The 26943-nt window shown below is 44.2% G+C and overlaps 1 protein-coding gene across 1 annotated transcript in view; it reads left to right on the top strand.

The window, feature by feature from the left end:
• LOC311233139 (prolyl 4-hydroxylase subunit alpha-2-like) overlaps positions 1-26943 on the top strand; it is a 72243-nt gene that overhangs the window by 26311 nt on the left and 18989 nt on the right. The window contains exons 3-6 of the mRNA XM_084320027.1: positions 6807-6903; positions 10144-10295; positions 14598-14735; positions 25252-25491. Of these exons, the coding sequence (XP_084176153.1) occupies positions 6807-6903; positions 10144-10295; positions 14598-14735; positions 25252-25491 (627 nt within the window). The remainder of the gene's footprint in view (positions 1-6806; positions 6904-10143; positions 10296-14597; positions 14736-25251; positions 25492-26943) is intronic.

Raw genomic sequence — 26943 nt, 5'->3', positions numbered from 1 at the left:
GACCGGATAAAGGAAACCATGAATTAAGTTCTCATTGAATGTAATTTGTATGTGGTTGAGTCTACTTGGTCCTCATTCCAATTTTGCTACGTTCTTATTGAACATCATTTGTATTTGGTTGATTCTACATGGTCCTCATTCTGAACTATAAAAAAAACATACAAATAGCACCATTGAAGTTTCCACATGTTATTTCACAGAAGAAAAAAAATGCACGTGTAAATATCACCGCCGTTAGGAGTTATTTGAGTCTTGCAGTCGACATTAGCTCAATTACTAACTGGCAGCTACACTCTTAAAACAGATGTGCTGAAATAAACCAAGGGGGGGGGGGAAAGGAAGGGTCATCACGTCAGAATACCTGTATTAAGATTTGAAATATACCAGCTATCTGAGGAAATATACATCAACCAATATATCAAATGTTAGCTAGTTAAAAATGCAACAAATTGCCAATGATTCTGATATCTGATGACAGCTAAATGACATAAATGGTCATAAACGAGGAGATTCCTGATCTGTGAGGTTTCCACACTTGGCACCAATGTCCGTTTGTGTGCTACACCGTGACGTGATGACCCTTCCTTCTTTTATAGTTTCCTTCCAGGAAGTGTTGTCCTTAACTAGACATTTATAAAATGACACAGCTTGGCTTAGAACTGTGTTTCTATGAACACCTGTTGTGTTATTTTTCAACACTCCCATTTGTGTTTTCTCAGGGACGAGCCATTTTGTGTTATTGCAACACGTCTCTTTCAAGAGTGCACCCTCTCACATTGACCATATTGGCACACCGAACGGGGTGGAAAGGAATCTCAACCTGAGCAAAATGGCCACCGTGTGTCAATTGAGCTTGATGACAGTGTTTAATTACAAGTCCATACTAAGTCCGTTTTTCAACACACCTGTAACACATTCATATGTATGTGTTTAGTAAGGGACACCACATCTGCTGTTATTTCAACACATCTGTTTTAAGAGTGTACGTGTAAACCGGCGATCCACTGCTTCTTCTCTTGATTTAGGAAAGAGCAGACACACCCCCCCTCTGAAACCTCAGTGTGGTCAGCAGTCTCTCTCAGAGGCAGGCTCTGGAAAACATCAGCCTCAAGTTCATTTAATGTCCTCTCTTCTCTTCTCTCATCTGCCCTCTTCTTCTCTCTTCTCTCCACTCTCTTCTCTCCTCTCTTCTAATCTCTTCTTTTCCACCATCCTCTCCTGTCCACCCTCCTCTCTTCTCCTCTCTTCTCCTCCATTCTCCTCTCTTCTCTCCTCTCTTTTTTTCCACCCTCTCTTCTCCACCCTCCTCTCTTCTCCACTCTCCTCTCTTCTCCTCCATTCTCCTCTCCTCTCTTCTCCATTCCTCTCCTCTCTTCTCTCTTCTCCTCCACTCTCCTCTCCTCTCTTCTATTCTACTCTCCTCTCATCTCCTCTCCTCTCCTCTCCTCTCCTCTCCTCTCCTCTCCTCTCCTCTCCTCTCCTCTCCTCTCCTCTCCTCTCCTCTCCTCTCCTCTCATCTCCTCTTCTTGATTAGAATGAATGGACATTTCATTAGAATGCCCATGACAAAGGAAAGAGGTCAGTCTTATGGTTCAGAGTATTTATTTCAGTGGTTTTAACCTCATAAAAACCTTTTTCCACACTGCCAGTTCACAGAGTTTCCCATTCGTAGGAGGCCCACCACAATGTCAAACACGCCCACCACAAATAGATGTCCTGATACAGAAACACATTAATACTGTCTAGTTTATTATTTATTTTACATGTATACAATCATTCCACTCCTCAATGATGTACTTGTGTGTATATCGCCCAGCCCAGCTTGGCAAACCACCACCATACGAAACCTTGTATGCACAACCGGTGGGAAACATTGAATGGAAACACAGAATGGACCTATCCGATAGTTTGAAATAGGTCCATTCATCGACCGGTTGGCATTTGAACTGCAGTTGACCTGCATTCAACACCTGAGCCAGCAGCCTGCGTCCTATTACTTGATGTGAACCATATCCATTGATTGATACTGTTTGGCTGGCGATCTAGGCTCTCTGTTAAGAACAGCAACGTTTCACTGTTCCCCCCTCTTGGCAACTGCTGCGAGTTTACCGCGGCTGAGCGCCGCCATGGAATTGTTTACTGTGCGATACAGCAGCACTAACATCCCTCCCTGCCATCTCCTCCTGGGTCGACCCAGAAATAATTATACACAATGAGATAGTTCATCAACGGAAAAGCAGACGAGGGAATGGCGTAGCGTCGGCATAGGGTTATGCCGGCCCGGCGCAGCAGAGATACTACGCATGAGAGAGCACGCCAGCCGAATGAAAGCGGAGCCGAAAGCATGCGCACCTGTGTGAGAGTTGAGATCTTGCCACAAGATGGACGGATTTGCCCCGAAACTGCAGAAGAAAATAGAACCGATGCGCCTGAGAGGATGCTGTTCGAATGGAAACAGAGCCTTCCGAAACAAGTGCGCCAGTGTGAGAGTTGAGATCTTGCCACGAGATGGACAAATTTGCACAGAAGCACAGAAGAGAATCGCTGAAAGTATTACATATTGTGGAGAAAAGGTTTGTTATTTGGAAATAAAGAAGAAAAACAAGGTCTCGGGTGTAAGGAACATCTTGGAAAACATGTGCCCAATTGGAGCCCATTCATTGTGACACGGCTTAAAGGGATATTTCACTTTAATAGAACTTAAAATAAGATATTCCTTTATTGATCCCCTTGGGGAAATTCAGGCATCATAGCAGCATGGGGGAAGGGGGGGGGGGTACAGGTAGTAAAAACAACACAAACAGTTATGACGAACCAGAGGGTTGTCATATAAAGGGAGTCAACACACGTGATAACAATTTAACAACGAATTTATTTATTCCCATCTAAACAAATAATAACCGAATTAAACAACAAATGTGCATAACAGAATGGACAGAGGATGCCACGTTGGTTCACTTGGTGGCTGATACAACCTGTCCTGTTTGATGGGGAAAGCAGATGGGAGAAGCAGATGGGAGAAGCAGACAGAAGGGTTAGACATGGAAAAACATATACTGTGTGTGCAGGCAGCTCTCTGCACTGCACAGGTGCTTCGAATTGGGGTAACGACCTACCCACTCAACCCTGCTCTTTGAGTCAGAAGACTCTCCATTTGCAGGTGAAGTGGGGGTCGTCACACAGTGTAAACAAATAGGTCAATATAATTTACTATCTAACTAACTGAAATATACTTTATTCACAGTATCACAGTATCCACATAAGGTGCAGTATGCCTAAGGTAGTGTTATTGTCCTCCTTGGGTTCCTATTAGTTCTAGGTCAATGTCTGGCAGCAGTCGCTGCCCCCTGTTGTGGAGCCTGGAGGCCGCTAGTCGCTGCCCACTGTTGTGGAGCCTGATGGCCGCTGGTATGAAGGACTGTCCGAGGCGGTTAGTTGCATCGACGGGGCACCGGTTGAGAGAGTCAACAGCTTTAAGTACCTCGGAGCCTACATATCCGAGGACTTGACATGGACCACACACATTGACAGTGTTGTGAAGAAGGCACGACAACGCCTCTACTTCCTCAGGCGCCTAAGGAAGTTCCAAGTCAGTCAGAAGATCCTTAATAACTTCTACTCATGTACAATAGAGAGCATCTTGACCGGCAACATCACCTCCTGGTTTGGGAATAGCACTGCACAAGACCGAAGCAGACTACAAAGAGTGACACGTTCAGCCGAACGCACAATTGGAGGGGGGCTCCCCACCCTCCAGAACATTTACAACAAGCGTTGCAAGGGCAAGGCTAAGAGAATCATTAAAGACTCCAGTGCCCGAACAACTGCCTCTTTGAACTGCTGCGGTCAGGCAAGCGATACCGGAGTCTCAAGGCGAGCACAGAAAGACTCAGAAGAAGCTTCTATCCCCAGGCCATCAGGCTGCTAAACGAACAATGAACACTACACAACAACAACCACCAAACGCACATAGCACACACATCCACACGCACACACTCACTTTAAACAAACACACTGTAGCACCCACTCCACACACTTTATAGCACACACCCACTTTAAACAAACACACTGTAGCACCCACTCCCCACACTTTATATTTATTGATGAAGGATTGCACTACAACTCGTACACCTTACTGTAAATTGTACCTAAATTGTACCTCATCCCATTTCTGCTTTGCACTATATAGTACTGTACATTAGTACACTGCATAGTATTGTATATTATTATATGGTAACTCAGAACATTGTACATATGTCTATACCGAACACTGTGACCTCATTTTCTTCTTCTAAATTACATGCACTATGTTATTTGATACTATCTTGTCTAGCACAGTCTCTGGAGCGTAACAGTAAGAAGCATTTTGTATGAAAGTATTCTGTACTTCTGTATGACAACTATTAAAGAAACTTGAAACTTGAGGCGGTTAGTTGAGTGTCGGGGGGGTATGAGTCTGTGGCTGAACGTGCTTCTCATCTTGACTAGCTCGTTGTAGAGGGGGTGGTAGGGGTTCTCCAGGATGGCAGCCAGCTTCCTTCTCATCCCCCTAGTTAAGTCGTTTCTTACCTCTGTCTCAGGTAATCTACAAGTAAGCTGGTTGCCTTGTCGTCCTCTGTCAACACTACCATTCCTCTCAGATGTCAGGCTCCTCATTCACTTCCATTCATTTTGATGACCACGTCTAAATATCATACTTCTGAAGTATAAACAAACCATGCAGCAATATTATTCTGTGTAATATATTTTTACTGAGTCAAAGGTACTTTTTTAGCTAATGTTGCAATTTTCAAATGATCAGTAAAGGAACTATTTCTCACTTGAGGTGTAGTTTGACCAACTGTCAACTTTTCACAGAATGTTAAGAATCTTTCTATCAGCAAGGCAGCAGGTAACCATGGTACCCACTCCCCAAACATTCCATGCAAGGCAAAGATACACAACACACTCAAACCTACAACAAACTGACCGGATCTGCCTTTATCTTTCAAAGGTAATAAAGGTAAAGGTAAAGAGTTAAAGACACATCAAATGCCAAAACAAGCACGCACGTTGGACTCAGAATTCTCAGTTTTATTGAAATCAATACAGCCGCAGTTTGTTTATACTTCAGAAGTATGATATTTAGACTAGGTCCTCGAAACGAATGGAAGTGAATGAGGAGCCTGACACCTGGGAGGAATGGTGGTGTTGGCAGCGGACGACAGGGACAGCAGTGGTCACTATCTTACTAGTAGAGGAACTTACACAGAGGTAAGACTGCTGAAACTTGACATGTTCTACTAAAGTGAAATATCCCTTTAACGCTCCTTCCCTACATAGACAGTAGATGTGAGTTTCTGCTGTACATTCCACGGTGGCGTTACGGTTTGTGCTAACGGTCAGGGACTCTTTCCGTTTGTCTCTTTGGGGGAGCCCTCGGGTGTGATTGCTGTGTAATACTATACAATCTGAGCCCTCAAGGTTAGTAGGTGAAGAATGTTTTTCACTAGACCAAAGTCTGAGGCAAAGCGGTTCTTCTCGTACCAGAAATAGATGTTATAGGTGGTCATACCATGGCCTACGTCTCGCTTTCTCCCAGGATAATGACTTCTCCCAGTTGTTGTAAACGAGGCAGTAAACCATACGCACATGTTGTTTTATGCCGTATGTATGCAATACAGTTGCTGTAGCATAGCCTGGTTTAGCACGTCGCACACACGTTTTTAAATCAGAGGAGAGAATCCATGGATTGCGATGGAGCGGGGAGCCAAGGAAACATGGATAATAAAGGAGTTCCGATATCCTCCTATTTATAAACGAAATGTATTGACACGCATGATAACATGGCGTCTCAGCTGTCATCGCAGCCATACACGTTACAGCTCAAATGAAGCATTGCAGTCAGCAGATGAGGGATACTGTATGTGCATCTGAAGGAGTCAGTTAAAGGATAACTCCACTTTTTTTTTAAATTAGCTTATTTAACATCTTCCCTGGAGTTAGACAAGAAGATGCATACCTTTTTTGTCTCTGTGCGTGCATTTTAGCTTTGGGAATAGACGCTCCGTTAGCATAGCTTAGCTTCATCACTGGAAGTGGGGGAGGACAGTAGCCTTACAGTGCCTTACAGTGTATTGCAAGGTCTGACATTGACCAAACTTGATATGCATGACATTGGTGGGCTCTAGGTCAACTCCTGAAAAGGGGGTCAATGTCAGACCTTGCAATCAAAAGTTAGGGGCGCACTGAAATTATGGCAAGGGTTATTAGCCCCCTAACTTTTGATTGCAAAGTCTGACATTGACCCCCTTTTCAGGAGTTGACCTAGAGCCCACCAAGGTCATGCATATCAAGTTTGGTCAATGTCAGACCTTGCAATACACTGTAAGGCACTGTAAGGCTACTGTCCTCCCCCACTTCCAGTGATGAAGCTAAGCTATGCTAACGGAGCGTCTATTCCCAAAGCTAAAATGCACGCACAGAGACAAAAAAGGTATGCATCTTCTTGTCTAACTCCAGGGAAGATGTTAAATAAGCTAATTTAAAAAAAAAGTAGAGTTATCCTTTAAGGGGAATCAAAGTTCATTGCTCTTGGAATGATGTCACTTTTCAGGTTTATCTAAGCTACCTCCTTCTGCTAAATAGAGTTAGTGCCAGTCAGTTCAGACGATGAGTAACATCTCTAATGACTAATTTAAAGAGCTGGTGATGATTTCTTTCTCTCTCTCTCTCTCTCTCTCTCTCTCTCTCTCTCTCTCTCTCTCTCTCTCTCTCTCTCTCTCTCTCTCTCTCTCTCTCTCTCTCGCTCTCTCTCTCTCTCTCAGCCCAGATGACAGACCTGATCTACACAGAGAAAGAGCTGGTCCAGTCTCTGAAGGAGTACATAAAAGCGGAGGAGTCCAAGCTAGCTGCTGTCAAAAGGTACATTCCTCTGAAACCAGTGGCGATGCACTACTGTCGTCCCATAACCTCTATGTCAGCCTGACAGCATGAACAAAATTATCCTACACAAATCTGTACAATTGTAGTTTTCTACATACAATAATTCAGAAGGATTAAGACCAAACCAACGGATGAATCGACTACGAGGTGGCAGCCTATAGTAGTTACCAGCCTCGGGGTACAGGTGCTATTAATGACCTGTTTAGTCTGCTCTGAAACCTTCTTCTCCACGGAAGGCATTTAAACTAAAACAGCACGCTGGCAGAGCATGCATCGTCTTCTTTTAGCTTCAAGGTCACGGCCGATAATTTCTCCACAGCTGTTGAACGTCAGAGGAGCTGCCATGTCCGTACTGTGGTAACTAACAGTGACTACACGCTCGGGCAGGCACCAGAGTCATGGCAAAAACCTAAGAGGGATACGGGTGGATACGCAGGGATTGTTTATTTAACTTTGGAAAAAGACAAAAAAAAATCATGTATATTATATTTTCTGTAAACCGCTTTTCCTCCCCAAATGCTCAATAAATACATTTGCCAAAAAGCTTCCCAACCACCTAGTTCTCGTGCCTTTGCCAATGCACCCGACAAATTCCTGGTACGTCAAAAATAAAATAAAAAAAAGAACTTGGCAATGAAGACATTCTCCTTCTACTTATGTCTTGGACAGGACCTGTAGGCCATTTCATCATCCTCTATCCTCTGGGGTGTCATCAGCAAATTATTTAAAGGTCCTGTGTCTTATAAATGGCCTTTTAGCATTGTTTACTAGCAATGGGGGTTTATATCAATGTGGTCTGTGTCTCTAATTCTCATTTTGACTCATCAGTCTAGTCTCGAGTTCACGAGATCCTCCCTCACTCAACTAAGCCATTCTGATTTGACTGTTTTGCTGACGTGAGCAAGGCACTGGTTGTAGTCACCGCCCACAATCAACAATTCGCTCAACAACAAAGCAAGTGGAATTACTTCCTCAAAAGGGTTGACGTGTGCCGACAGAGGCTGTTTCAGAACGAGCGAGCGAGAGGGAGGGAGATAGAGAGGGAGAGAGAGAGAGAGAGAGGGACATGAGCATTTACACACAACCTCCAGCCCCGTGCGCGGGAGTGTGTGTGTAAATGTGTGTGTGCGGGGATGGAGCTTCTCCACTCGCATATCACTGTCAAAATATCGTTGCGCACGCTCCCACGCGCGCGCCCGTATTCTGATCCATGCAATAATATTCACAGGGGTATATATTGTCATTTGAAACAAGTTACCAATGCATTGTCCTGTGGGATTATGCCCCTCCGCGGCGAAATTAATTAGTATCCCCCTCCTCTATCTCTCTATATCTCTCTCGGTCTGCCAATGCAGACTGTGGGTGACTGTCACTCAAAGCGCTTATGGGCGGAGCCCAGCCCAAAACAGCTTGACATCTTGAAGTGGAAAAATGCTGCTTTAGAGTACTTGATTAGAAATACAAAACAATGAATTTTTTGGAAAAAAACTTTACAGATGTGTTCCATAGACTCACAGGAATTGTTGCCCAAATAGTGAAAGGAATAGCAATGCATGTCCCCTTTAAAGGAGCACGTCAACATTATGGGAAATGCGCTTAACCGTCTTCTCCAGAGTCAGACAAGAAGATTTCCTCTCTGTGCTAGTTTAGCACAAATTATTGAAGTGGATACGGACCACTAGCCTAGCTTAAAACTCCGGGAGAAGAGCTTTTGGCCAACCACTAGGCTAGCTGGTCCATGTCCACTTCCATTAATTTGTGCTAAGCTAGGATAGCTTGCAGCTGGATAGCTTTCTACTGAACGCACAGAGGAAATTGGTATGTATCTTCTTGTTGACCGCGGAACACTGCCGCCTCACAGCTAGACGGTCCTGGGTTCGATTCCCGCTTGGGGACCAGGTTGCCACGTTGCCAGGTACCCAGGTGGGGTATCTCCCGGGCCTTTCTGTGTGGAGTTTGCATGTTCTCCCCGTGCTCACAACGGTTTCCCCTCCCAATAAGATAAACCCAATGGAAAAAACATGCAGAACAGATTGCTAACGCTATCGCATCTCTGACGAAGAGGGACAGGAGCACTTGGATTGGTCCCTGGGCGCAGCCCACGCCAACGCCCATGTCTGCTCCTGGCTGCGAAGGACAACGGGATGGGTCAAGTGCAGAGAGACATTTCATCGGTCAATGCAGGTGTTCCTGGGTGTCTCTCATGTGTGTGTTAATCTGCATGACAAATAAAGACTTCTTCTTCTTGTCTGACTCTGGAGAAAACGGTTAAGTGCATTTCCCATAATATTGATGTGCTCCTTTAAATGAACATGATCTGAATACTGAACACATATTACTGGAGGAAGCAGCAGACACCATCAGGGTCATGGTTTTAGACGTTACGCATCCTCACCGCCGGTGAGCTCATTCGGTCTTGTCTGTCTGGGAGGTTTGGATAATTGTTGAGGTCAATGTGGTTTTGCTTCATAATGAACTGCAGACCCCTCTAGATGGATGGAAATCCTGAGGAGAAGGTTCAGCTCGTCTTGGTTTGTCCTCAGCCTGATCTGGACAAAACGTCTTGAGGATGTGCGTTGTGATGAAACAAAACTTCCGTCACTGTTCGAATGCTTTGTTCTTTTTACCACAAAAATGTGCCTATATCAATGTTCAGGAATCCCTTTTGGTTTTCTCTCTTAAATCTGAATAACAAAGCTAATTCGCTGACCTATCTCAAACCCTGCCCTCTTTTCTTGATCCTCCAATCACAACTGACAAACAAAGTTGAGATAGGTAAATTACTTCGAAGACCAACAAATGGTAATCAACCCTTCATGTATCCATTAGGAACAAGCTGGTGTGGATTTGATTTTCCCTCAGAAACGTTCTAGGTTTATTGGTGTCCACGTTGCCATTTGATTCAATTTGATTAAATGTTCAGTTGCTATCGCATGCACTTATCTGTGTTTCACTACACATATGAGTGCATGCCTACCAACTGTTCGCCTGTTTTATTGCTTTTATTGTTTTACTACTATCACCGACATCTAAGAAGGGAGATCCCCCCTTGCCTGTCTTGCATTTTTTCCTATTGCTAGGTTTTAGTGAGTTTTTCCTTACCTTCGTGTGGGGTATGTCTGGGAGTGTTGCATTTATTTTGCATTTATTTTGTGTCCGGCCCATGGGGACATTAACATGTGTTACAAATACATTTGATTTGATTGTCTTGTCTTTTAGCTGGGCCAGCAAGCTGGACGTCCTGACCAGAGCATCTACCTCCGATCCAGAGGGATACCTGTCCCACCCGGTTAACGCCTACAAGCTGATGAAGAGGCTCAACACTGAGTGGACTGAACTGGAGAGCCTGGTTCTTCAGGACCCCTCTGATGGTAGGATGGTGTGTGTGTGTGTGTGTGTGTGTGTGTGTGTGTGTGTGTGTGTGTGTGTGTGTGTGTGTGTGTGTGTGCGTGTGCGTGTGCGTGTGTAGGTGTGTGTGTGACTGTGCGTGTCTGGTCCATAACCTTGTTTGGAAGCACCTTCCAATTCTGCAGAGAAAACACAGACTGTTGTCTTTCAGCTGCAGCTGCTTTCTGCGTATTTTGGCCCCTCTCTCTCTCTCTCTCTCTCTCTCTCTCTCTCTCTCTCTCTCTCTCTCTCTCTCTCTCTCTCTCTCTCCTCTCTCTCCTATCTCTCTCTCTCTCTGCCATCTGTTTTATCTAATAAGGTAACGTGTTCAGTCTGTTCACCTCATTCCAATAATTTTATTGCAGTAAAATAGGATTGTCAAGCAGAAAGATAAGATAAGATATTCCTTCATTGATCCCCTTGGGAAAATTCAGGGAGTATGATATTTATCGTCCGTGTATTGGTATAATATCGCCATGGAAAATATCGGGATACTGTGCTGTATTGATTTATTTTTGTATTATCTTTTTCCCCCTTCTTTTTCCCCCCGTTTTTCTCCCATCCCAATGTTAGTCGTTATGCCAATTCCCAATCCCCCTTCCTGGTCGTTGCGCACTCTACCCCCTACCGTCGGTCTGGGAGGGTGGAGACTATCACATGCTTCCTCCGACACATGTGTACCCAGCCCACCGCTTCTTTTCACCTGGCAGCGCGGACTCTCACTGGGAGAGTGTAACGTGTGGAAGGTCACACTACCTCTCCCAGATCCTTCCCTTGCTGTGCAGGCGCCCCGACCGAACTGTAGGAGTCACTGTTTACAACGACCAGGACCCACCCTCGCCGGTTTCCCACCCGCTAACACTGCAAATTGTGTTAGTATGGACGGTCGGCCAAGCCGGAGGCACCACAGCCGGATTCGATCCCACTGGCTCTGTGGTGGTAGACAGACGCTTAGTCTGCTGCGCTACCCGGCCGCGCCGATTTTATAATTTTTTTACCCATAATGTACAGGGTTATAGTAGTATGTATAGTAGTATGTACTGTACAGGGTTATAGTAACAGTATCTACAGGGTTATAGTAACAGTATCTACTGGGTTATAGTAACAGTAGGGTTATAGTAACAGTATGTACAGAGTTATAGTAACAGTATCTACAGTTATAGTAACAGTATGTACAGGGTTATAGTAACAGTATGTACAGGGTTATAGTAACAGTATGTACTGCACAGAGTTATAATAACAGTACGTACAGGGTTATAGTAACAGTATGTACAAAATGTTACATAATACAGATGTGTGTGTGCGTGTGTGCGTGCGTGCGTGTGTGCGTGCGTGCGTGCGTGCGTGTGTGTGTGTGTGTGTGTGTGTGTGTGTGTGTGCGTGCGTGCGTGTGTGTGTGAGAGACTGATGAAGTCCAGGCTACAGACCAGCACTGTGGTGCTGTTGCTGCACGTGTTATTGTAGAGATATATGGCAGTTGGAAGAAAGCCTGGTCATATCTTGTCTCTGCCTGAATGCCTTCCTCGGCTCGTCCTACAGTGGGCGGGGGGCATTATGGAGATGAGTTCAGACCTCATGCCTTCCTCCGCCACTGCCTCCAGGGTGTCCAGTCTCTGGGACAGAGCTGACAGCTGACCTCTTTGGTCAGTTTGTTGAGCCTGCCGGCCTCCCTTGCTTTGATGTTACCCTCTCAGCCAACAAAGACAAGTACATTGGCCACTGACTGAAGTCTGCTTTATCCTTTCGTGTGGAGTCTGCATCCGGGCTGTCAGACCAGTCCAGTTTACTGTTGATGTGCAGGTCTGTGCCACCTCCTCATCCTCGCCCCCGGATGTTGACTGGGATCAGTTGAGTGGCTTCCTGTTTTGCAGGAAGTCCACCACCAGCTCTTTTGTCTCGCCAGCATTGAGCTGCAGTCAGATGGTTATCCTTGCGCCACGAAACCAAGTTGTCCACCGGACCCCCCCTGTGCTCCTCCTCTTTGCCCTGTGGTCCACCCGACATTCGAGGAATCATTCGAGAGCAGACAGCCATGCAAATGTGAGCGTGCATGAGTATGCGTGTTCGTCACGACATGTGAGAGCGCCTTTGCAATTAAATCTGTGTTTACATGCTCGATATTCTGATATTAATCGGGATGCAATATTACATCTGTGTGAGTCGGTGCATCCAAACTCCATAACTCCGTTTACAGTGGCTGTCATGGTCTTGTTTCCCTTCTATGGGTATGTATGAATGCTGGGACACAGAGGCATGTAAACACCTCTACTGTGCTATAAACACATTTACTGTGGAGTTTAGGGGCCTGTGTGAGTTCTGCTTCCGTGGTAACGCTCAACAACGCTCAGTTTACTCATGTATACGGTATGTATGTATATGTATTAGGTATATGTATATGCTGTCATTTTATCGCGTTAATTAGATGAATGAATTACACAGCAAATTATCGCGTTATGAAAATAAACTAAAAATGTATTAAATGTTTTTTTTATTTTTTTTTATAAATGTAATTATTATTATTTTTTTTATCTTATTCATTCCATAAGAACGTAGAATAAACATTTACAAACTTTTTTTTTAATGGCCATTTGCATGTTCTTTTTATCTGATTCTAGGGATCTATGGATCTCAGGGAATGTATTCCCAGTGTCAGAAATACTGTGTCTGTTACTAGGATTGAGTAAATTGTAATGAACCAAATGAGAATATCAATTTAATTCTTGAAAAAATATATATATATTTGACTGTGAATAACACCATGCTAAAATTGACCAGACCTGAAAAATCTAAGCAAATGAATAAAGGGAAGATGATTAAACAGAAGGTTTTGTAGATACAGTACTGAATTCTGCCATCCGGACACATGCAATTTGAAATATGATTATAGAAAACAAAATATCGGCCTAAAATGGTTATGCGATTAAAATGCGATTAATTAGATTAATTAATTACAAATCATGTAATTAATTGGATACATTTTTTAATCGCCTGACAGCACTAATATGTATACGTATTCGTAATTAGTATAGTGAAATGCATAATAAACACCGTATTGAATTCAACACGGATTGTAATCAGGAAATGAATGTAATTACATTATGAAACACATTCAGTATGAATGAGTGAATTTCTCTATGTGGCAGTGTTTGGCTTGGTGTGTGCATGCATGCGTGCGTGTGTGTGTGTGTTTATCTTTGTGTGTGACCCAGCAGCATCTGTGTGATGTCGGATGTCTAGAGAGTTATAAAGCGTATCTGACCAGACTGGTGTTTTGTTGATATTAGTCATTAATGGTCCACAGTCACTCCCTCTCGGTTTCGACACACAAACTTGGACTGTAGCACAAGCTACAGGCCAGCGGAATGCTCAAGAGTCAAAGGGATTAAGGGATACTTTTACATTTTCTATTTTACTTGATTATTTCTTCTTTTCCAGACACATTTCGTCCTTCAGTTTCACATAAAAAGCTTCTCTCCAGTCGAGCAGCTGTTGGGTTTAAATCTGAAATATTGCCAAAATACTCCGCCATCATTGTGGAACCTGTTGTATCGTTTCTAGAGCATTCTTTCTCTGCTTCATGTGAAGTCAAATCTACTGTCTATTCAAAGTGAAAGTTAAGCTACTCTGTACCTAAGTTCTGCTCTCCGCACAGACACTTTCAATTTATAATGTTGTCTCACTAAGTATTTTACAAATTAAGAGTTTTTTTTATTTGATGAATGTGGGCACTGATATGCGAAAATTAACTAAATGGGTTCATTTCTATAAACAAAAAAAGAAAGATACATACACTATTTTAGGAAACATTATGGACGTGCGTTGGAACCGTTCTACCATAGAACGCCAAAGCTCAATAACTTTTATTATTATGTAGCAACTAGCAACTGTGACATGCGTCATTCAGAAATTAAGTTCTCAGAATGTTTTGATCTCACATTTGAGATGGTGCACCTGAAATGGTTAAAAGTGTGGCTTTAAAGTAATAAAATCGGTAATAAAATCAAAATCAAAGCTGGGGGTGATGGTCCACACTTTGCATTCCTTGGTTATCTTAACCTCAGATAAATTCCACTTTATCATCAAGGTTTTGCTGCTGGGTTTGCGCCAAGAATATTTGGATAAAGACTCTGGCATTCTCCCCTTCTCTCTCTCTCCCCCATATCTCTCTATTCTCTCTTCTCTCTCTCTCTCTCTCTCTCTCTCTCTCTCTCTCTCTCTCTCTCTCTCTCTCTCTCTCTCTCTCTCTCTCTCCCTCCCTCTCTCTCTCCCTGTATCTATCTCTCCAGGATTCATCTCCAACATATCGGCACACAGGCAGTTTTTCCCTGATGCGGAAGATGAGAAGGGAGCAGCCAAGGCACTGATGCGTCTCCAAGACACGTATAAACTGGACTCTGAAAGCTTTTCCAAAGGAAAGTTGCCAGGTAACCTCTCCTGTGCATGTGTGTGTGTGTGTGGGTGTGTAAGAGAAAAGGAACTATAACTAGGTCAAAACCCATGCCGTGCCCCCATTCATTTTGAAAGAGCAATAGGCCAATAGGGAAACCCCTGTGTTTACCTGTGACGTCGTTGGTTGCTTGATCCAGTGGCCCAGTCATATAATGTCATCACTGTGATGCCGTTCTCTCAAGTAAATAGGCAATATTGTTAACATTGTCAGAGCTTTGGCGTTACATACTGTACAATGTTAAGATTTTAAGATAGCATAGTAGACAGACATGGGGTGATCGAGCCGTCACAAATTAAGGAGGGTTGCAGTCAATCCCGAGCTTCACAGTGCTCCCAGGTTTGCTAATGCTGCTAATTAACTAGCTAGCAGGCAAACGTTAGCTTATCCCTACATCATGTCCTCCTAACCGTTCATAAATCCCTCATAAAACGGTTTTCTGTTTTCTGTTCCAAGCGATCCATTAAGCTATCAAAAAGCTGTTTGAATGTGATGAATGGCAGCTACAAGCTACCCAGCCAGCTAGCTCGCTGAGTTAGCCCAGACAACACTGCGTACAGCATTCATTCAGGAAACACTGCCCCCCCCCCCCCCCCCCCCCCCCAAAAAACTAAATTTAAAGTAATCTACTAGTAAACTAGCAACCACTGCTGTACCTGTTGTCCACCGTCAACACCACCATTCCTCTCAGGTGTCAGGCTCCTCATTCACTTCCATTCATTTTGAGGACCAAGTCTAAATCTCATACTTCTGAAGTATAAACAAACAATACAGCAATATTATTCTGTGTAATATATTTTTCTCAAAGGTACTTGTCTTATTTCAGCTAATGTTGCCATTTTCAAATTATCAGTAAAGGAACTATTTCTCACCTGTGGTGTAGTTTGACCAACTGTCAACTGTCCATGGAATGTTGAGAATCTTTCTTCCAGCAAGGCAGCAGGTAACCATGGTAACCACTCCCCAAACATTCAATTCAAGGCAACACAGCACATTCAAACAACCATATTTACTGGATCTGCTTTTCAATGGTAATAAATCGGTAAAGACACATTAACTCATTCAGCGCCAGAGGGCGCTGTGTACTGTGTGGTTGAAAGGCCAACGCTTTAAAGTATAGGAATACGTGGCGGTGTTTGCAGGGCTATGACTATATTATATATTATAGCTATGGATACAATACTATTGCCCATTTGACATCGAGTATCTATCGTTCAATATGTGAAAAATAAATAATTTCTTCATCCATTATGTAACCGGTGTGATCTCGCTCTGCGTTGTGTGTAGATTCAACCCCTGTTAAGGGATCGCCCTGAGTGGGAGTTGAACCCCGGTCTCCCGCGCCGTGGGCGACATCGCAGACCACTATACTAAGAGGTGAATTCACCTCTTGGTAATGTGTCTGGATGCCTCTGGGGAGTGAGTTTACTTGCAGTACCGCTAACGTCCACAGTCACTTCACAACACTTTGAAGTCCATCGTGACTGTGGATAGACTCGCGGTACCTCTGTTACACTCACCCTCCTAAACTCACTCCACCCGGGGCATCCCTTAACACTTTGAGTGCCAGCCGCACAGCCCAAGACACAGAGTTTCAAAGGATGTGCAATACCGTCTGCATCCTACCAGGCGGCGGTATTGGACTTTTGCGATCTCAGACTCATTCCCTATGATAACACCAGGCTCCCTGGATGGATAATGAATGGAAATACAGAATAAAAGAAATAACGATGAAAACCCGACTTTTCTCGGGTTTGGCGCTCAAGCGTCGGCAAGTTAACCCGAGATATCTCGGGTCTGGCCCCGAATGAGTTAAATGCCAAAACAAACACGTACCTTTGACTCTGAATTGTCTGTTTTATCTGCACAACGGCAATTTGATTCAGAAGCATGATATTTAGACTAGCTCCCCAAAATGAATGGAAGCGAATGAGGAGCCTGACACCTAGGAGTAGCCTAATGGTAATGTTGATAGTGGACAGTGGCAGTAGTGGTCGCTAGCTTATAGGGATGGGCAAAACTCACACAATTACTATTTGATTTCACTGCAAACTATTCGAATACTAATCAACCCCCACCGTTAACACTTTGAGTGCCACGCTGTTTGGTTAATTTACCCTTAGAATGCCAGCCTTTCTAGTAGTTTCCGTGGTCGTTGCACTATAAGATAAGATAAGATAAGATATTCCTTTATTGATCCCCTTGGGGAAATTCAGGCATCATAGCAGCATGGGGGGGAGGGGGGGGAGGGGTACAGGTAGTAAAACAACACAGTATACAGGTAGTAAAAAACAACACAGGCAGTGTAAACAATTTGATCAATATGGTCAATATAATTTACTATCTGACTAGCTGAGGAATATTCACATTATTCACAGTGTCACATAAGGTGCAGTATGCATGAGGTAGTGTTATAATTTACTATCTACTGAGTATACATTATTCACAGTATCACGGTATCCACTGAAATATACATTATTCACAGTATCACAGTATCCACATAGGGTGCAGTAAGCCTAAGGTAGTGTAGGTTGTCCTCCTTGGGTTCCTATAAGTCCCAGGTCAATGTCTGGTAGCAGTCGCTGTCGCTGCCCCCTGTTGTGGAGCCTGGAGGCTGCTAGTCGCTGCCCACTGTTGTGGAGCCTGATGGCCGCTGGTATGAAGGACTGACCGAGGCGGTTAGTTGAGTGTCGGGGGGGAATGAGTCTGTGGCTGAACGAGCTTCTCATCTTGACTAGCTCGTCGTAGAGGGGGTGGTAGGGGTTCTCCATGATGGCATCCAGCTTCCTTATCATCCCCCTCTCTACCATCACCTCAAGTCTAGGTAGCTCGACTCCCACCACGGAGCTAGCTTTCCTCACCAGCTTGTTGAGCTTGTTGGTGTCCCTTGAGTTGATGTAGCCTCCCCAGCATGCCACAGCATAGAAGAGGATGCTGGCCACAACAGACTGGTAAAAAGACTGCAGCAGTTTGTTGCACACATTGAAGGACCTGAGTCTCCTCAGGAAGAACAGCCTGCTCTGTCCCTTCCTGTAGAGGGCCTCTGTGTTGTCCGACCAGTCCAGTTTATTGCTCAGGTGTACCCCAAGGAACTTGTATGAGTCCACCATCTCCACATCCACCCCTCGGATGGAGATGGGAATCGGGGGGGGCCTCTTCTTGCCCCTCCGGAAGTCCACCACCAGCTCCTTGGTCTTACTGGTGTTGAGTTGGAGGTGGTTGCTGTCGCTCCACCCCACAAAGCTCTCCACCAGGGCTCTGTACTCCTCCTCATCATCGTCGGTGATGTAGCTTACGATGGAGGAGTTGTCTGAGAACTTCTGCAGGTGGCACCCGCTGGAGTTGCGGCAGAAGTCTGAGGTGTAGAGGGTGAAGAGGAAGGGTGACAGCACAGTTCCCTGGGGGGCGCCGGTGTTGCTCACCAGTACGTCAGACTGTCCTTTAGTCTGATGTACTGTGGCCTCTCAGTGTTTGCGAAGCTGTGTGTGTGTTCTGTATTATAGCTGTAGAGACACGGTGTGGCCCATTTCGACAAACATTACTTGTAGTCCAGCAGGGGAATAATAGTTTGTTTCCACACGCTGTAGTTCGTAGTTTATTACACGCTAAACATCGCGCATTTCCAAGATAATAGTCTTTTTTCATAGATCGTGAGATAAAACGCATTATGTCCAATAAGCCCAAATCGTTCTGGCTGATCCCCTGAAACCCAGAATACTCTCAAATCACAGGTATATGACTTGTATATATGTATCATCATAAAATCATCAAGGTATGGGGGGGGGGGTCGTTTTAACTCAAAACTATGATCGCGTTTGCCGAGCATGTTTTTTGTCCGGTGAAACACAGAACTGTGATCGTTAGAAAAACACGTTTCAGATTCAGTAAAATAGACATAGAATGTACCTTACCTTAGCCAGAAGGTATTCCAAAAGAATAATTCCAAGTGATCGCATCGCCATCGCGATTACCAGTGTATATGTCTATACACGTTTAGATGGTCAAATACGCTTATGCAACGGAATTCCGAGGCGAGGACTGTGAATTTCTGTCCCAGGAGAAGGAGGGGCTACTAACTGAGGAGAGAATAAAAGTGAAGCTGACTATCAGCCCAGAGCCCCATGCCCAGGGTGTCCGCGGGACCTTAAAAAGTCTTAAAAAGTCTTAAATTCAACTATCAACTATTAAGGCCTTAATTTGTCTTAAAATGTCTTAAATCCGACTTTCGGAGGTCTTAAAAACATGCCATGTCATCTTATGTTTCATTGTGAAATCTGGGGGGAAACTATTATTAACGGGAGATAAAGTCAGACTTTTTTTTTTTTTTTTTTTTCACGCAAACGGTACGCTGCGCAGTGGGGCGGAACCAATTTATGGTCCTTAATGTGTGTCGCCGTCGGGAGCTATTTCAGAACACCGGAGCATAGGTAACACGTTATTCAAGCCGTAGCGATAACGCTGACGTTTAGTTTAGTTTAATTGATTTGTATTTATTTGCACTCGTTAATTTAACATGGGAAAGTGCAAATTTAATGAGAACTGGCTCGAAAACCCTCTGTTTGCACCGTGTGGTTGGTCCCAGTGAAAGTACGAGGCCCGCTGCAAACTCTGCAAAAAGGATTTTAAACTGGGAACGATGGGAATAAAAGCAGTCGAGTCACGCATGCACAGCGCTAAGCATGTTACCTCTACAAAAACCCGCCTGCAGACAACTTCAATATCAAATTTCTTTTCGACGCCGTCCACATCAACTGCTCAGGGACAGGTAGGTCTACCACCAATTACATCTGCACCTGTCCGGGTAACGTTCGGCTCCACGCCAACCCTTGAAGCTGAGGTACTGTGGGTTCTAAATACGGTCGCAAAGCATCAGTCCTACAATGGAAATGAGGGACTAGGAGAGGTGTTTCAAGCGATGTTCCCTGACTCTGTTAGGATCTATGCGTAACAGTACTGTATATTTGCATATCATGTATGTCACAAATGTAACGGTAATATATACCTGTATGTCATGTATATCCCTATGCCATAAATGTCATGTATGTTGTGCATGTCATAAATGTCACTATGAATTGAAAATGGGGGACCCTGATGTAAACTAGACAAACGTCTTTCTCTGGTCTGCATCCCCTTATTATTGTGTGTATTGAGCTGTACTGTATTGTACCCATTCTGAAATCTGTTAAATAAAGTATTCATTCAACCAAACCACAAAAACAAAACAACTGGATGAATGAAAACTTTATTTAACAGATTGCAGAATGGGTACAATACAGTACAGCTCAATACACACAATAATAAGGGGATGCATTGCAGACCAGAGAAAGACGTTTGTCTTGTTTACATCAGGGTCCCCCATTTTCAATTCATATTGACATACACAACATAGAATAGATAGAATAGAAATACTTTTATTATCCCGTGGGAAATTTGACACTGCAAATCGCTCAACATTTAAACAGGACAGGTCACGAATTAGAATAATAACACAAATCAATAAAGTTGCCTAGGATAAGAGTAGAGTAAAATAGAATAAAAATGAAATAAAATATACAGAAATAAATACAGTAAAAACATACATGACATCATGACATACAGGTATATACTGTAGTACTGTTACATTTGTGACATACGATATGCAAATAATATACAGTACTGTTACCCAGAGATCATAACAGAAAATAGTATATATATATGATGGGGATGAGACTGTACATTAGGAGGAGGGGGGGGGTTGGACATTTACCGTGGCCAGTTTCGAATTGCAGCCTCCCGTAGGTGCTCTTTAAGAGTGGTTTTGAATGTGGGCAGGGGTAAAGTGGGTTTTAGGAGTGAGGTTAAGCAGTAGTCTGACCAGTTTGTTTTGTGATGTTTGTAATCTTGTTTTTAGTGCCTTTGAGGTGCTTTGGTACCATGAGGTGCAGGCATAGTCGTAGTACCCTTGAATGAGTGTACTGAGAGTACCCATGATTTTTGCCATTTTGTTATCGTGAAATTGGTATTAAATTTAATTCTGAGTGGCATTAAAAAGTCTTAAAAAACCTTAAATCTGACTGGGCTAAACCTGCAGATACCCTGAGTTCAGACACGGACGATACTGCCACCTGGTGATAGTCGATCAGAATGCAGTTCCAATGTGTCGGGATGTGCCTAACTGATGCAGATCGCTCTGGGCAACTGTGTATAGCGGGGATCAAAGTAAAAAGATCAAACGATCCAAAAACTACTTTTTACGTTTATGGCACTCAACGGTCGGCGGCCAAACACGTAAAAAGCCGTTTTTGGCACAGACTGTGTTAATGAGGGGGCCAAGTTAATATATGTTATTGTTTTCACTTAATAGTGAACGTGACATAATCAAACAAATGAGCTAGCTGGCTGCTGTCATTGCTAACAGCAAGTCGCAGCAGGCAAAACGTTATTTCCAGGAACAAAAGCATTCACTCCGAAAGTTACATCATTGATGCTTGAAATGTCTGAGCTTCCACGCTAACGTATGTTTTGGTTTTTACTTAATTGCGGATGTGAATTAATCCCACAATCGAGCTAGCTGACTGTTGTCATTGCTCCCAGCTGTTAACAGACTGTTATGCTACCTGGCTAGCTAGCGAGCTGTACTCAGCATGCCATTCAGCGGTGTAACAGTTAATATGGTCCCCTCTCAATACACTACACTACACAGTGTATGTAGGTGCCGGTAAATATATATTTTTTGAGACAAAACGATATTCAAAAGTCGATGCCCATCCCTACTAGCTTACTTGTAGATGACTTTAGATAGAGGTGAAGCTGCTGAAACATCCTGTTAATGGTGCACGCATGCATGTTTTGTACGTGTGTGCGTGTGTGTGTGTGTGTCTGTCTGTTCTGAGCTGAAATCAGCAAAGCATGTGGTGGTTGGTGTGCTTCCAGAGTGTGCTGTGAAACATATCTCAACCTGCCCACCCTGCACCTCGAAGCGACGTAGAGCATGTCAGATACAAATTACAAATCACACGAAACTTGCGGTTGCAGCATATTTCGCATTATTCATTTTATAATCCCCTCTGGGTGCAAATACAGCAGCAGTCGTAGGTGCTAAAGAGCGCGTTTCAGTCTGAACTATGCTACCTAAACTATAGGCTAAAACACTATATAGCCTACTTAACTCTCCTCCCCTTCTCAACTATATGGATGGACTCTTACTACTGCTGTGAGAGATCATAATTAAGTGTCTTTTGTGTGAATGTTTCTCATGTTACTGTTGCTATGTTCACATCTGCATAAGTCATTCTCTGAATGGGGTTTTTGTGTCCTGTCAAGTTGTTATTGTGTTTGCCGTGAGACTTGTTGGAGTGCGTCTCACTGTGTGCAACAGTAGGTCTGATGTTACCCCGCCATGTCTCCGTGTTGTAGGTCCACACCGGGCCCATTCAACTAGTGGCCCACGGGCCAGATACGGCCCTTTTGAAGTTGTCTATGGCACGCAAGAGGTTGGCTGCAAATCAGGCCCGTTAGGACTTTTTAAAGCACATGTAATTGGCTGTAACATTTTGCACTTCTGTTCTGTATAAGATAAGATATTCCTTTATTGATCCCCTTGGGGATATTCAGGCATTATAGCAGCATGGGGGGGGGGGGGGGGGGGGTACAGGCATGGGGCAGGGTAATAGTAGAAGACATAATAAATACAGACAATACAATTATAGTACAGTAGAAAAGTTAAAATAGGCAGTATAAACAATATAATTAACTCTGAATATACGCATATGAGCAAGTAGGCAGTATGATCAAAGGTGCAGATGAGGGTCTATATGCCCTCTCAGTTATATTATACATTACAATAAAATAAGTATCAAGCCTTGTAAGTAACCATAGCTTTCCTATTGCTTTGTATTGCTGTCTGGAATTGATTTCAATGACACAATCAAAGTGAAAGAAGAGGGATGTACGTGATTCATTTATTCCATGTAGTCATATATCTATTAACATCATACTGTACGGGTTATTTGTAGCCATTCATTTACTTTATTTAATTGTAGCCACAGAAGTCATCTGCATGACCCACAAACCCCCCAGTGATTTTCCTATTTGGCTCACGTTCTATTGAAGCGGACGAGCCCTGGTCGAGACTGTGTGCACTGGCATCCCGCTAAAAGCATTCCCCTTCCTCAGTATTCAAGTACATCCAAGTACAGCCTGGGTGCAGACGTTGCTCTTAGCCCCTGCTCTGTGCCTCTCGAAGAGCCTAAAAGGATATGAGAGAATAGCTAAGAAGAGGAAACGATGGCTAAAGGCTAAAGGCCTCACACTGAGGCCCTGGACGGGGGAAACAGCCCCTACCTACTCTGGACGGGGGAAACAGCCCCTACCTACTCTGGACGGGGGAAACAGCCCCTACCTACCCTGGACGGGGGGAAACAGCCCCTACCTACCCTGGACGGGGGGGAAACAGCCCCTACCTACTCTGGACGGGGGAAACAGCCCCTACCTACTCTGGACGGGGGAAACAGCCCCTACCTACTCTGGACGGGGGAAACAGCCCCTACCTACTCTGGACGGGGGGAAACAGCCCCTACCTACTCTGGACGGGGGAAACAGCCCCTACCTACTCTGGACGGGGGGAAACAGCCCCTACCTACTCTGGACGGGGGAAACAGCCCCTACCTACTCTGGACGGGGGGAAACAGCCCCTACCTACTCTGGACGGGGGAAACAGCCCCTACCTACTCTGGACGGGGGAAACAGCCCCTACCTACTCTGGACGGGGGAAACAGCCCCTACCTACCCTGGACGGGGGAAACAGCCCCTACCTACTCTGGACGGGGGAAACAGCCCCTACCTACTCTGGACGGGGGAAACAGCCCCTACCTACTCTGGACGGGGGAAACAGCCCCTACCTACTCTGAACGGTTCACAGCCTGACCAGAAAGAGCCTCGTATGAACCACGACTGGTATACAGATGCCTGGGACTCATTTCGAACACAGAGGGAAACATACACTTAAGATAAATCAGATGTGTAAATCAGTTAAAACCAAACCTACAGCGCATCATGTTCGACGGGCAGGGCGGGGATAGGGTTATGGGACGGGAGGGAATCATTTCCTTTCAGATCAAGTATTCACTTAATTTAGTGTTCGTTTTCTACATCTACTTGTGTGTATGTATGTATGTATGTATGTGTATATGGTATGTGACGTATATGTTTATATACTGTATAACTGTATATATATAATATACAGTGTATATTATATACTGTACTATGTATGTGTACATCAATGTATATCATTGTATTATTGTCTCTTGCTGTAATTGAAATGTATAACTTGAATGTGCTTTTATAATTTTTTTTTAATTAGTTTCGTACCTGCTGTTTATTTGTACCCGCTGTTGCTGTACTCTTTTTTTTATTTATTTATATAATTGTTTGTTCGTTCTTTTCTTTCTGTTTTTTGCTTTGTTTGCCTGTGTGTAAATACCCATCAGCGGAACATATTGGACTTATTTTTTTTTTATCTGTGAAGGACATAATAACAAGTATAACTGGAAAAAGGATATCCAAGTTATAATCTATCTGACCCAGTGGAGTTTGAGCAATAACACTTTAGCTTGGTTTCATGTTTCACATGTCAGTCGAACAAGCCAGTGTTTTGTAGCTGCAAAGACATGTTTTTTCTTCTTCTTGTGAACATGAGAAGAAGTTCAATGTATTGTACATGTATACATAACATGTAAACAATTGTTGCAGGTGCGTTGGAAACGAACCTTCAAGCTTGAAGAAAACCCCACACTCTTGCACAACACCACTCAGTTTTATCAAGGTTGGCTCCCAACTGGACCTTCCTCGGAATATTCTGAGTCACGAACAGATTCTGAGGAGGGTCCAGTTGGGACTGAAACATCAGTCAATCCAACTGGTGTGGTTGTCCAAGAGCAGTGTGCAGGGCTACGTATCCTGCTGCGTCCTCTGGCCTGTTCTCAGGCTTGTTGCATTGTGAATAACTAGGTCCCCTGGTGGCTGACTCACCACACTAAGGCTCATATCATCTAATCGCAACGTCCTGGGTTTGAATCATGCCTGAGACCTTTGTTAGAAACAGCGAAAATGTGCAGTATTGCCCTCTTGTGTTCAAAAGGTGCAATTCTTTCTCTGAATGTGTATTTCAATGGACAATGAATTCAAATTAAATAGTTGCCGTTAAAAATTCAATATTACAGGAAGTACGTTCTTGGCCTGCTGTCAGCCTATGTGGCAGGTTTCATCCACCACGGCCTTGTCGTTTTCGAGATTAGCTCCGGATAGACAGACAGACAGAGACACACACAGACAGACACATGCAACCGAATGCATAACCACCTGGTGGAGATAAACAAGGACAGTGTCATAGATGGAAAGCTTACACTAAGCACGCCGGTGGCTAACCATGATGACCGACTTGATGAATGAACGAGATAGTTAGCCAGTGACATTGCCACCAGCATTAAAAAAGCGACCTATCCCTTCCTTCCCAGGCATGCACTCCAACGCCTTGCTGACCGTGGACGACTGCTTCGACATGGGAAAGACGGCCTACAACGACGGCGACTACTACCACGCGGTGCTGTGGACGCAGCAGGCCCTGCGGCAGATGGACGCCGCGGAGGAGGCCGTGGTCTCCAAGGCCGACGTGCTGGATTACCTCAGCTACTCCGTCTACCAGATGGGAGACCTGCCGCGGGCCATCGAGCTGACGCGGCGCCTGGTGGCCATCGGTACGGAAACGCTGAGAGGGTGTTTCAGACAAAACACACACGGCCCCTCGCATGGGCCTGCACACGCACGCACACACACACACACGCACAGATTTTCTTTCTGTCTCTGGTTATCTTTAAGCTTGCAGTTACTCACGACAGTGCTCATTATTGATCACATCCCTCATCCATACTACTATTTATCTCTCCTCTCTCTCTCTCTCTCTCTCTCTCTCTCTCTCTCTCTCTCTCTCTCTCTCTCTCTCTCTCACATTCCTACTTTGAGTCTCAGTCTTCTCACACACTTGTTTCCTGTCTCTCAGTGTTTGCAGTAGTCCATATTTGCTCGGGTGGAGCCCGACCGAGTGAAAGTGGTCATGGTCTCTGACGGCTATTTTAGTCTCCGCACCGCGGGCCAAGTTGGCAGTCGCAGGCCGGTACGGCACAGGGTAGCAGCGCCCCCGTACCTCGAGCACAATGGTGCGGTGTGGAGCAGGCTTTGCACCAGCCAAATACGCTCAAGTCTTTAAGTCGCTAAATAATCATTTAGAAAAGAGAGTTAAATGGTGAATCGTGTTTTGTTTAGTTTTGTTTTAAGTGTGTATGTGTTTATGTGTTGTAGTTGTCTTAAAGGCCTGATTCTTTGGTGACGGGACAATTGCAGGGGACCGTCGAGTTGTAGATTGTCTTAGACTGAGCCTTTGAACCAAACAAAGGCTGTGTGTTGACATACAACGTTTGTTGTTGACCTTCCTGTAATCTTGGTGAAGGAGGCAGCTTTGAAAGGGCGAAAATGACCGGGTGCCGCACTGCTGTAATACCCTGTCCGTCTAGTACGGTGGTACGATATTCTACCCAGACCACGAGGAGTACGCTGCATCTCCGCCGTCCAATAGCAGCAGCGGAAATACAAACCCAAGCTCTTGAATGACACATAATCCGTTTAGGTCATTTCGGCAAGTGATTAATCATTTTTAATTAAAAGCTTTGAATGTGTTTCAGCACATCTGATTTCAATAGGCTTTGCCAATAAAGACAGAGACCATACCGCATGGTTTTACCATTATTGTATTCTCTGGATATCATCCCAGGACTTAAAGAAACCCAAACAAAAGCAACTTAAACAGTATGACTTAAAGGGGACATGTTGTAGTCCTTTTCAACAAGTTAATATACTGTAGGTCTTTGAGGTCCTGTTAACATGTCTTTGAAGTTTTTATTGGATTATGCATTCTAGCATGTCACCAAACCCCTTGTTTTCATTGGGCTGTTTCTGTGCCTGTAACAAGCTTTTATCGTACAAATACGATAATTATCGTACATCTAGAAATGGTGCACAAACCTATACTGTCGAACGAAATTCAGATCCATGGGGGGAGGGGCGGAGCACACCGCTGTGAAGGAAGGGTGCGTTGCATTTACAACACAAAACAAAATAAGAGCAACACGGCATGCGGCACAATAATCATTTAA

This window comes from Notolepis coatsorum (assembly GCF_963971535.1).
Source record: "Notolepis coatsorum genome assembly, chromosome: 8".
NCBI classification, from domain to species: Eukaryota; Metazoa; Chordata; class Actinopteri; order Aulopiformes; family Paralepididae; genus Notolepis; species Notolepis coatsorum.
The sequence above is the reverse complement of the archived record's forward strand: the minus strand, read 5'-3'. Positions and strand labels throughout refer to the sequence as shown.